The 12365-nt window shown below is 36.2% G+C and overlaps 1 protein-coding gene across 4 annotated transcripts; it reads left to right on the forward strand.

Annotated features, from left to right (window-relative positions):
* Positions 1-1043: 1043 nt before the first annotated feature.
* LOC110039498 lies at positions 1044-9380 on the forward strand. 4 transcript variants are annotated; one of them, XM_020744586.1, is made up of 8 exons: positions 1044-1663; positions 3144-3304; positions 3373-3549; positions 6148-6219; positions 6302-6480; positions 7671-8086; positions 8441-8625; positions 8912-9380. In XM_020744586.1, the coding sequence occupies exons 2-8, from the start codon at positions 3250-3252 to the stop codon at positions 9286-9288; spliced, it is 1461 nt and encodes a 486-aa protein (XP_020600245.1). In that variant the 5' UTR covers positions 1044-1663; positions 3144-3249; the 3' UTR covers positions 9289-9380. The 4 variants fall into 4 exon arrangements, with proteins under 4 accessions (XP_020600245.1, XP_020600241.1, XP_020600244.1 ...); XM_020744582.1 differs by having other exon boundaries at positions 3170-3304; XM_020744585.1 differs by lacking the exon at positions 1044-1663 and adding an exon at positions 2697-3031.
* The last annotated feature ends 2985 nt before the right edge of the window (positions 9381-12365 follow it).

Raw genomic sequence — 12365 nt, forward strand, 5'->3', positions numbered from 1 at the left:
CCAAAAAACTGTTCATATGGTGTCTAATTTGTGGGTGAGAATGAACAACACTTTCACCCATAGACTCCCAATTGTGAATGTCATTGCTGATGTTTAGTTTATTGGAGTCAGCATGGCTCGATACCAAAATGGCATAACCCATGACAAACCAGAGGAAGAAGGAAAGAAGACAAAATATTTCTGTTATGATTTCTTAGTAAAAGTACCTCCAAAAAGCTATCAGGCCTTACAACCACTTCTATTTAAACTAACCACAACAAGTGTATTAACTACTAAATGAAACACTAATATATATGTTGGCATCAATTTTTTTGATGTAGCATGCATGGGATGTCTGTTCGAGCGCTAAGGAACGTTGCTTCATGATGTGTTGACTCCTGTAGTGCGAGACATCCATTTTGGATCCACCGACACGTGTTGAGGGGCACGTAGCTGGGGTCATTTTGCTAGGCTTTGACTTTAGCTTGGGCAAATGCCGGTCAGTATTTGGCACATCGGACGACTCTGATCGGGTCAAAAATATTATTCGTCGCGCCGCACGTGAAATTGGCTTGAATTTGCCTGATCACCAGCGAGCTCGTTCAGATGGCCCCGGAAGACGAAACAGATCACGCGAGTGAGTTCAGAACGTCGATTCCACTTGGAATAGTCACTCGTTGCATCACGATTTCGTAGGCGGGGTAAAAATGCACAATTTTTTTTTTGGCCCAAATTGCTGAAAAAGTGATCCGAATGACTCCGAACGACGAAACTGACAATGCATTCGCGTCCGGAAAAACAATTTTAACTAAGAGAGAAATCCATTTCGCTGCGATGACGTGTCCTGAAAAAAATGCGAAAAGATAATAATAATAATAATAATAATAATAATATTATTATTATTATTATTATTATTATTATTATTATAAAAATATAAATACTATCCTTTTAAAAAAAACTTACGCACCCTCTCTCTCTCTCCCTGGTCCCCCATCGCGGATCCCGTTTTTCGCGAGAAGGGCATCCGTGCTCTAGCCCCCCCCCCCGCCCCCTCCCCGCCGGCGAACGAGGCTGCCGACACCCTCTGCCTCGCCGAAAAACTCCCCACCGCCGACTCTCTTTCCATCCGAGGCTCCTACCCGCGAAGGAGAGAGATCACGTGGAGTCTCTCTCCCACTTTTGCCGGCCACTTCTCCCACTTCTCCTTCTTCTTCTTCTTCTTTTTCTCTGGCGAGGGCTCGAGATAGGCTCACGAGGAAGCCTTGAAGGTGTTTCTTGGAGTGAAAGCAGTGAAGAGGGATCTTCTTCCCCTATTTTTTTTTTTTTCTTTCTCTTCCTCCTCCCCATCCTTGTCACTCGCCGAAGGCGTACGCTAGAGAAAATCAGCGAGGAGAACGACATATTTCGGGCTCTCTTCCGCGCTTCTTCGCTCTCGGTGCTCACCGCCGACAAACTAAGTCTTCCACCTCGCCGGCCTACCTTCCCGGCGATCGGATACTTCGCTGGAGCACTTCGATATCACCGGGCAGCGAACAACGACGCTGTTCGAGGAAGTGCGAGGGTCTTCCGCATCAAGGGGAAGGCCTCCGCTGGCGCTCCTTCCCGTTGACATCCTAGTGGGTTCCCTTTTCACCGTTGTCGAGCGACCTCATGGAGATTCAGGGTTTAATCGACCTGCTTTCAGGTGTGTGATGAAGAATGCAAAGATAAACTTTCTAATTTCTATGGAATAATTCATTTATGTTGTTCTGTTTTCACTGTGATGCTTTCTATCTACTTGAAGGTAAACTAGATAGTGAACTTCAGGCGTATAATTTGCACAAGTTGCTTTTAACCTGCTTTAGATGAAAGGATAAAGGTTAACATCATTGAAATTGATCTATTGATTTGAATGTTGGGAGCTTTTTAGCTCAAAGTCTAGGGTTTTAGGGTTTAGGGTGCGGTTTATGGTTTATGATTTAGGGTTTAGGGTTTAGGGTGTTCAGAGTTTAGGGTTAGGGTATAGAGGGTAGGGGTTTAGTGGTGAGGGGTTTAACTGTTAGGGGTTCGAGTTTTAGGTTTTCAGGTTTAGGGTTTCATATTTAGTAGGGATTAGGGTTTAGGGTTTAGGGTTTAGGGTTTTGGGGTTTAGGATTTAGGAGTTGAGGGTTTAGGTTTTATGATTTAGGTTTTAGCGGTTAGGTTTAAGGTTAAGGGTTAGGGTTTAGGGATTAGGATTTAGGGTTTAAGGTATACAATTTGTGGGTTTAGTGTATATATATTATTGAGTAGTATAAACCTAAAATTTAGGTGTTAGATATTTAAATATCCGGAAAAGCTGGCCTATGTGGCTTTGCGCGAAAGGTTTAGGGTTTAGAGGGTAGGAGTTTAGTGGTGAGGAGGGTTTCGAGTTTTAGGTTTACAGGTTTAGGGTTTCAGATTTAGTAGGGATTAGGGTTTAAGATTTAGGGTTAAGGGTTTAGGGGTTTAGGATTTAGGAGTTGAGAGTTTAGGTTTTATGATTTAGGGTTTAAGGTTAAGGGTTAGGTTTAGGGTTTAGGGATTAGGGATTAGGGTTTAGGGTTTAGGGTTTAGGGTTTAGGTTATACAATTTGTGGGTATAGTATATATATATATATATCTTCGTTTAAAAATTAATTTATTAAAATTATTGATGTGATATGGAAGATTATATTATTGAGTGGTATAAACCTAAAATTTAGGTGTTACATATTTAATACCCGGAAACCCTGGCCTATGTGGCTTCGGAAGCCATCCCCGGGCTTCCCTTTCCTCCTTTCGATCACGAATCCTTACGACACAGTAGAGACTGTAGCTAGCTGGAAGGCTGACGGAATCGCTGTGTACGAAGTTCTCCGAACTACCCTCTCCGTTCCGCTTCTACCCGAAACCATTGCGGAAGATAACACTCGTCTTTCTCCACTTTCCTGCCACCCCTTCCTACTTAATCGTGGATGTAATGTAGAAATGGAGATGAAACTGGATTTAAAGACGTCGTTTTTGATGTTAGGCGGGATTTAGGTTAAATCCTGCCACCAAATAGCCTCTTTCGGTTTGATTATTTTCCTTTTATTTCATTCACGCACATGTAGGATTTCGTTGAAATCAAATGTATTTCATTTCTAAATCACTTTTTTTTTGTTTTTACGAATCTCTCTTCGCAGATTCACAAAATCCACCTAATTCACAGGATTTTGTGAATTCGGGATTTTTACGACCAGGAACATCTCTTTCTTTCCAGGCATCGGCGATTCCTTTCGCTCGATCTCCATGAGACCGGTTCGCAGAGCTGAGAGAAGTAGCAAGACAGACCTGCAAAATAGAGGTGATTTAGAAATAAAGTCTGGATCTTTGTTTGATTTCAGCTTCTAATGCGATGATTTCTCTCTGCAGATTCGGACGGCGGCTTTTTTTCTCCTGTTAAATATCTTCGAGATCCTCTAAGGATGATTTGGCAGCGAGGTTGTTTACGTCTGTTCATGGTGTCAGCGATAGCGTGGGTGATGCTCATTATAATTGCGTTGCTCTTTCACGTGTGGTCTTGCCACTCGGAAATCGGCCTTCTTTCAGGTGTGTGATTAAGAATGCTAATATAAACTTTCTAATTTCTATGGAATACTTCATTTCTGTCGTTCTGTTTTCACTGTGATGCTTTCTATCTACTTGAAGATTAACTAGATAGTGAACTTCAGGTGTATAAATTGCACAAGTTGCTTTTAACCTGCTTTGGATGAAGGGATAAAGGTTAACATCATTGAAACTGATCTATTGAATTGAATGTTGGGAGCTTTTTAGCTCAAAGTCCAATTCCTTGGATGATAAAGGAGTTGCTTGGCTTTCAACACATTCTTCCACTTGTTTCAATCTTAAGAACTTCCTTTCGTATCCCTTTTTTTTCCTTCTTTTTCATTTAGCACTTATGGCTTAACCCAGGACAAACTAGAGGAAGAAGGGAAAAGATGGAATAAATCTGTTATGATTTCTCAGTAAAGTGTATCTAAAAAGCTGTCACATCTTCTAGAAATTTTATTTAAACTCACTGCGACATGAGTGTCAACTCCTAAATGAAACACTAAGGTATAATAATAAAGTTTAGCAACAATGATAATCAATTAAAAGCTGCCATCGGGCCCCTATGCCTCTTCTGCTGTGTGTATCTGCCACTATGATCTGTCTTAAACCATATTCTCCTCCACTTTAAAAGAACTCAACTCGAGTTTTGGCATGATAACATCGTTAGGAGAATCATATTCATAAGTATCAAAGAGGTTGAAGATGTGATAACTGTTCAATTCAGTCATAAGAGAAATGATGTAAGCATTATTATTGATTTTCCGAGCAATATGCAAGGGGCCAAACTTGCTTCACTTCATTTTGGAATAAATACCCACAGGTAATCACTCCTTTCATAAGTGAATGATGACCAGATCACTGTCCTTAAACACTTTAAACCTTTTCTTTTTATGCACTTGGTGTTTGTAGGACTAGTTACTAATATACACTTTTTTTTTATATCTTGGAGCATTGACTTGAAGTCGCTAACCAAGCTTTCTGCTGCATTGCTGTGTGTTTTTGGTAAACCAATAAGGTCCATTTTATGATTTGGGAGCTTAGTATAAACAACACTAAACGGGGACCTTCTATTGGATCAATTTACCATAGAATTGTATGCAAATTCAATGTGACATAGTATTTCATTCCATTGCTTTGATTGTTCTCTGACTAAACATCAAAACATATTATTAGTTGTTTCTCTTACCACTCCAGCCTGGCCTTCCTTTTGAGGTTGATATGCATACGAAGTTCGGTGTGAATCTATTTCATAACTCTAGCAAAAGACAAGTCATAAATTTAATATCTACGTTCATTGTCTCTAAACAAGATTCTAGCGACATTAAGAGCACCTTATGCCTTCTTACGAGTCACAAAGTGAGATTTTCTTGCGAATGATGCTCCACAACCATGACCGAGTTGAATCTCTATTTTGTCTTGGGAAGGCCTAGAACAGAATATGGACTGAAGTCTTCCCAAATTGTTTAAGGAATGGGTAATGGCAGAGAAAGGCCAGTGTTTTGGAGTCTTTCCCCTATAAGTTTGACATGAAATACATCTTTCTAGGAGATGGTGAATAAGTGAATATCCCGCCAAAGTTTAAGACAAAAAAAACATTCTGCTAATTGAGCCATTGTTTTCTTTTACCCTTCACTAAGAACACATATGATCTACCATTTTGTGAAAGAACCAACCCTACATCAATAGCCAATGCATCTGCTTTAACCTGAAATAGCTATTAAAAATCTGATACAGCAATACTGGAGCTTCACATAGATCAAATTTAATGTTTTTAAAGTTATTTTGTAACTCAGTCCTTCATATATACACCATGCCTCTAACTCCGTTTCAAATTCATTGGCAAATTTCTCAAAACAAGTGCTGCTTAATCCAAGATTAAAGCAGTCTTCCAAACATATTACATTTATCATTACTCGTGAACGAGCGCAACCTATCTACTTCCTTTTCAGATAAGTCCTTCGAAGCAACCCGCTCTCGTACATAATGACGAAGTATTCCTTCGCTAGCGCTTGGTAGCAATCAATGATACCATATTCTGGTAGCATTAATCACCACTTTTGTGGATGTTGCCATGTGCCCGAGACAATGAAATTGTAAGCAATCAGTGCCTCAACCACCTGCGGGACTTTGGAGCCCCGATCGCGTTGTAGACCCTATATGAAGTGCCTGGTTTTCATTCTAATTTAAACATATATATAAGTGGTTAAAGTTTCAAACTTCTAGTGCTGTTGCTTTTTGTCTTGAACATCTCAAGCGACAGAGAGAATCTTGTTACAGAGAAACTTTGCATCGTTATGTCATTATGCGGAAATATTAGTGACTTATCACTTTTGTCTTGGAACATAGCACTCAAAACTTCTGTTGTAACAAAACTAGTGCCTTTAAATTACCAAATTCATGTATTTATGTGTGCGATAATCAATTATTGGAAATTTGATAAAAGAGAAAGAAAGATTGGACTTGTATTGTGAATTTTGATGATGCAAGGGGATGCTAGTTTTGTAGATACAAATGTTTCTAGTGCTATGTTTTTTTGTTCTGTATTGAATTTTTTTTTCGAAGTCAGAATTCATCTTCCATGTTTTGTTCTTGCAGTTCTTTGTCATAAGGATAGCAAGGTGATTGTGATTTTGGATACAATTGGCTTTGCACCAAAGGCGCAACACCGTAGGACTACAATTGGGTTTCTTCTTATTTCTTTCAAGCAATGGTAATGTATTGATCTGACTTTTTAGTATTTTTTCTGTAGGCTGCTCTATTCCTCTAGCTGATGATCCAGATGCCATAATCATTCCTGATAAAACTCCGGATATAATTCCAAAAGAATTATCATACATAAAAATAGATAATCAGTTTCCCCCACTATTTGGGGGGCACCAAAACTGGTCAGAAAGGGAGGATAGTTTTAAATTGAGCAAAAGTATGAAGGTAAGTTCCCATTTTTTTTTATAGATTGTAAGTATTAACATATTTTTTTGGAAGTTTACATGCGTACCACTTAAATCCCATGTATTTACATACCTAAAACCTAAACTTCAATTTTTACATGTACGCCACCTTAGTTATGCATGAAAATGTGTATTTTAGAAGTTAAAATAGTGGTATTTTATATATTATACGAAAGATTTAGGTGGTATAAATGTAAAAAAGTAAAGTTTAGGTGTTAGGTGGTATGTATGTAAATGGCTTATTTTTATTCTTTATTGATCCATGATAACGTCACAGAATTGTGGCATCGTGTGTGTTTCTTTGCCTTTTCTTGTTTAATTATGTTCTTAAACTAAAAAAAGAACTGATTATTGCTATTGATATTATTATTTGGAAAATAAGAATTCCATGGAAATTTAATGTTTCTCCTCTCAAATGTTTTGAGCATTACTGGCCAACACCTTAACTTTGCTTTTTTACGTCTATAGCACCCAAATCTTTTATATCCCATAAAAAATACCTCCATTTTAACTTTTTAAGAAGTGAAATACACATTTTTATGCATAGGTAAGATAGCATAAATGTAAAAAAACAATGTTTATATGTTAGACATGTAAATACATAAGAATTGAGTGGTATGTATGTAAATCTTCCAAAAAACGTTGTTAAATAAATCATTTCTATTCATTTTTATTGCCATCAACATAAGATGATTTCATTCATTGTTAACTTGTTAGTGGGTGGCTAATGTTAAAATCTTATCTGGTTACCAAATGTGTTATTTCTAATCGTTAGAATTAACACACAACATAGCTTGATCCTTCATTGGTTCCGAGCATATTGTTTCATTTTCTGGTTAACTCTTACGGTTTTATTTTTGGGAAATTTACATACATACCTCACAATTCTTATATAATTTCATATGACAGCGAATGTTTGATATTTACACATATACCTCCTTGGTGTCATAAACCTAGCATGAAAAGGTATATTTTACTTTCATAAATGTAGTGATAGTGATATTTTTGATGTAATGTTAATGGTTTGAATGTTATGCATCTAAACATGAATATTTAGGTGTTCGATACATAAATACATAAGAGTCGCGTGGTGTGTATGTAAATGCCTCTTTATGTTTTTATTTTTTTAATATTCTGATAACTTTATATCCTAATCCATCAGTTTTCTAGGTGCACTGTGGATTTATTCAAAATGGCGGTGCGGAGATGGATTTGGTGGATGTTAAGTACGTTAAGAAATGCAAATTTGTGGTTGCATCTGGAATTTTTGATGGCTATGATACTCCCCATCAACCGACAAACATAAGTCTTCGTTCTCGAAAGCTCTTTTGTTTTCTAATGGTGGTGGACGAAATATCACTCAATTTTATGGAGCGAAATGGTAGTATTAGAGTTGACAAAAATGATGGAAAGTGGGTTGGAATTTGGCGAATTGTGACCTTACACCATGCACCATATGACGAACCCCGAAGAAATGGCAAGGTTCCAAAAATATTAACTCATAGATTATTTCCTCAAGCACAGTATAGTATTTGGATTGATGGAAAGATGGAGCTTATTGTTGATCCACTGCTGATTCTTGAAAGGTTGATTAATTTTATTAATACGGCTTCTGAGATTTAGCAATACTATTAATAAATTACCAAAAAAGGGGCATTTACATACATACACACAATTCTTATGTATTCACGTATTTCACACCTAACCTTTCATATTTGCTCACACAACACTCAAATCTTTAATATTCACATAAAAAGTAGCTCTATTTTCATGTTTGTTAAAGTCAAATACACATTTTCATGCATAGGTTCAAAATACCAAAGTGCTATTTATGTAATTATGTAAATTTTGAGGATATATAAATAAATAAGAAATGTGTGCCACGTATGTAAATTTTCCAGAAGGGTTAAAATGCTTAATGCAATATTTGTGTTTAACAGGTATCTTTGGCGGGGAAAGCACACATTCGCAATTGCTCGTCATAAACATCACAAAAGTATATATGAGGAGGCTGATGCAATCAAGCGAAGAAAGCGTTATGCTCGGCCTCTGGTTGATTTGCAATTGAAGATTTATGTTTATGAGGGAATGGAACCTTGGAGCATAAAAAAATCAACTCCAAGTGGTATTGCATTCAATATCTATAAATCCTAATATTTACGAAGGATCTGTTTGAGATCAATTTCTATTTTTTATTTTTTTTTATTTTTATTCTGTTTTATTTTTATGTTATTTTCAGTTATTTGTTTTTAACAAACACGTTTGTTACTGTTATGATTTACATTTTTTTTAAAACAAAAAATATAAATGAAAGATTTACATGCATATCATTCAATTCTTATGTATTTACATATCATCAAACATTATATCATATAAACTTCAATTTTTGCATACACATGACATGAATGCAGATGTGCCGGAGGGGGCCATCATAATCCGCGAGCACACCGCATTAAACAATCTCTTCAGCTGTCTGTGGTTCAATGAAGTCAACCTCTTCACTCCAAGGGACCAAATCAGTTTTGGTTATGTGGTTTACAGGCTTGGAGATGCATTCAAGTTCAATATGTTTCCCAACTGTGAGTATAATTCACTCTTCATATTGCACAGACACAACCGGGAGCATTCTTCTGCTGTTGAGTGGGTTAAGAATATGAGTGAATTTGAGAAAAATGAAGGTTTTGGATTGAGAGAGAGCAGGGGAGGTTTAGGACTTTGGACTCCTTATGCTGCGGATCTTAGTTCTGTGGTGCTGCCAACAGTTGTGAGAACATCTCCAGCAGGCTAATGCTGTAAGTTTTTTTTATTTTTTCTTAAAGGTTATTTGTGTGATTATTTTTTTATGTTATGGACCGGCCCTATTTTTATTTTATTCAGAAAAGAGTTTTTTTTTGTCAGCTGATTTGAGTTAGAAATTTGGGCATTTATGTACATAGCACGCAATTCTTTGTGTATTTATGTATTAACCACTAAACTTTTATATTTATATTTATAACACTCAAAAGGTTTAATATCAGATAAAAAATACCACAAATTTTAATTATTTAAAAGGAAATATAGGTTTTCTTGCATAGGGCTATGATGCAAAAGTATTATAAATGTAAATATTAAATTTTAGGTGTTTGCTATGCGGAAAATTATTCTGTCATGACTACTAACATGGAGAATCATTCAGAGTCTAATGAAATCACGTCACGTGTCGGTGAAAAAATAAAATAAAATATGTTCGGTAACACAATGAAATATTCTTCCGGTGTTATTCACGTGTTATTGTGTGAATAACACCTGAATAATATCTAATAACACCTGAATAACACGAGAGGAATATTTCTCCGTGTTATCGGGCCGATTTTTATTTTTTTATTTTGCCACCGCCACGCTGCGTGATTTCCGAATTGTTCTCTACGTTAGGAGTCATGACAGAATAATTTCTCTTGCTATGTTTAGCCACGATTTTATATAACTGCGAGTATATGAAAGTTTTTCAGGCGTGGTCCTTAATTTTGAAAGTTATTTGTAACAGGAAAATATATAATAATGTTAAAAAGCATAATTTTTTTTTTTTTAATTCAAACGGTAATAATCTTATTTTGAAACAAGCTTCCTCAGTTAAGGCTTTAATAACACCTATATTTCCAACAAAACAAATGTATAAACCTAAACCTCACAGAATCCTAAACCCTCAAATCTAACCCTTAACATTAATAAACCCTAAACCATAAGCGAAGAATTTCAAGAAAATCACTTGCGACATCGACCTCTGCAACCACGGTATAAATATACACCAGGCTTGGCACCACTTCAACCCTACGCAGAAGTTAATATTTTTGTGTAAATATTATCTTACGAGCATATTTTAATGTTAAATAAATTATACAAATTTCGTATTTTATTTGTTAATTTATTTTTTTAATTATATTTTTGATTAATTTACTATTAAATATAAATTAATTAATGTGATAATTAATTAACAAATCTATTTATAATAAAACATACTCTACATTATGAAATTTAATATATATATTGAGAATATATATATATATATATATATATATATATATATATATATTAAATTTGGCCTCTATATGTTCCGTTGACCGGAAATTGAAATGACATTATTATTACTATTTCTCTTGAAATTATGTTTATTTGGTGTCAATGCGATTAGATGTATATTACATTTCCAATTTTGGCAATTTTTCATAAGCATCTAAAAACTGAGCAATTATTTTACATTTTTTTGATTAAGGGTCTGTTTGGGACATCTTATAAGTGCGGGCTACGGGCCCGTTTGGGGCAGCTTAAAAGTGCGGGCAGCATTTTGAAAACGCCGTCATCCCGTTTGGTTAGCACTTATTGTCAGATTATCCAAAACTCAATTTTCAATTTTGTGAAAGACGTGGACCGCGCGACAACCCCCGCGGTCCGCGTTTTGTGAAATGGTTTTTACGTAAGAGCCCTCGTTCGCTCCCGTGTTCGCTCCGTGACCCTAATTCGCTCACTCTGCCCTCGGACGCCTTCAGCGGCAAATCCTTCGCAATACTCAGCAGGCAGTCGGCATTCTCGGCTCCCTGCTTGCGTTCGGCATCGCACTCAGCAAGGTTCTTCTTCGTCCTTCTCGGAAGACATTTATTTCTCTTCTTCGTCTGTAGTTCTTCCTCTTCCTCTTCTTCTGCATTTCTTTCTTCCTCTTCCTCTTCTTCTTCTTCTGTATTTCTTCTTCTTCGGTACCCATAGTTCACGACTCCCTGCTTCCGTTCTTCGGCATTCTCAGCTCCCTGCTTCCGTTCGACATCACGCTCGGCAAGCTTCTTCTCCGTTGGCAGACATTTATTTTTATTCTTCGTCTGCAGTTCTTCCTCTTCTTCTTTTGCATTTCTTCTGCTTTTCTTCTTATTCGGCAAGCTTCTTCTTCTGCATTTCTGATTCCAGTAGTGGTTAATTATTGTAATATTTTGACAGATTTACATACATACAACTCAAGTCTGATGTATTTACATATCTAACACCTAATCGTCAACTTTTTACATAAGTACTACCTGACCTATACATGAGAAGATATATTTCACTTTTCAAAATTAAAAATCATGATATGTTTTTATATTATATGAAAAATTTGAGTGGTATAAATGTTAAAAATCAAGTTTATGTTTTAGTTATATAATTACATAGGTCTTGGTTGGTATTTTTGTAAATGCTCCACATGTGAGGAAAAAAAAATCTGTAAATGCTCCTCTTTAGGTTAGAAATATGGCTTAGTATGGTTGCAAATCTTCCAAAAAATGAACAAAGTGTGACATTATTATAATAAGAATACATTTATTCAATCAATAAACAAACTACTGGATGACAATAAAAATTTAGGTTCAATTTGTCCCCATCATACTACCGTTGCGAAGATCTCCACTGCGCATGACCGGAATGGTTTTTTTTTTCATATAAAGCTGCAAAACAATTGTTCTCAAACCGCAATAGTCAAACAGTTAAACAATTTATTCAGTTCAGAGGCAGACTGATCATTTATTCACAAACAACTGCAAATCAGCTGTTTTCCAAACGCACAAACCAAACAGTCAGCCAACTTATCTGGATCAGCTGCTCATCAGCAGATTATCAGGATAAGCTGTTTATCAGCATAAGCTGGATAAGCTGCAGCTGCCCCAAACAGACCCTACGTTTCAGGATAAACAACTTATCCTGAAATGCCCCCAAACAGACCCTAAATATTTATTACAAAACGCAGCAGTCGATGAAGCGTACCCTCATTATTTTCTGCACAGCCAAATATAAAATATTTTAAAATTAAAATCATCCATAAATAAAGTTTACTCACAGATAAGATAATCATCCATAAGATATCTAGAT

Source organism: Phalaenopsis equestris, unplaced genomic scaffold, assembly GCF_001263595.1.
Source record: "Phalaenopsis equestris unplaced genomic scaffold, ASM126359v1 Scaffold000002, whole genome shotgun sequence".
Taxonomy (NCBI): Eukaryota; Viridiplantae; Streptophyta; class Magnoliopsida; order Asparagales; family Orchidaceae; genus Phalaenopsis; species Phalaenopsis equestris.

Bases quoted from the DNA above. Each gene is read 5' to 3' on its own strand.
- LOC110039498 (XM_020744582.1), top strand. From the start codon at position 1,630: ATGGAGATTCAGGGTTTAATCGACCTGCTTTCAG. The intron at 6,220-6,301 runs GTAGGACTACAA...TTTTTTCTGTAG, and splicing joins TGCACCAAAGGCGCAACACC to GCTGCTCTATTCCTCTAGCT. The intron at 8,087-8,440 runs GTTGATTAATTT...TGTGTTTAACAG, and splicing joins CCACTGCTGATTCTTGAAAG to GTATCTTTGGCGGGGAAAGC.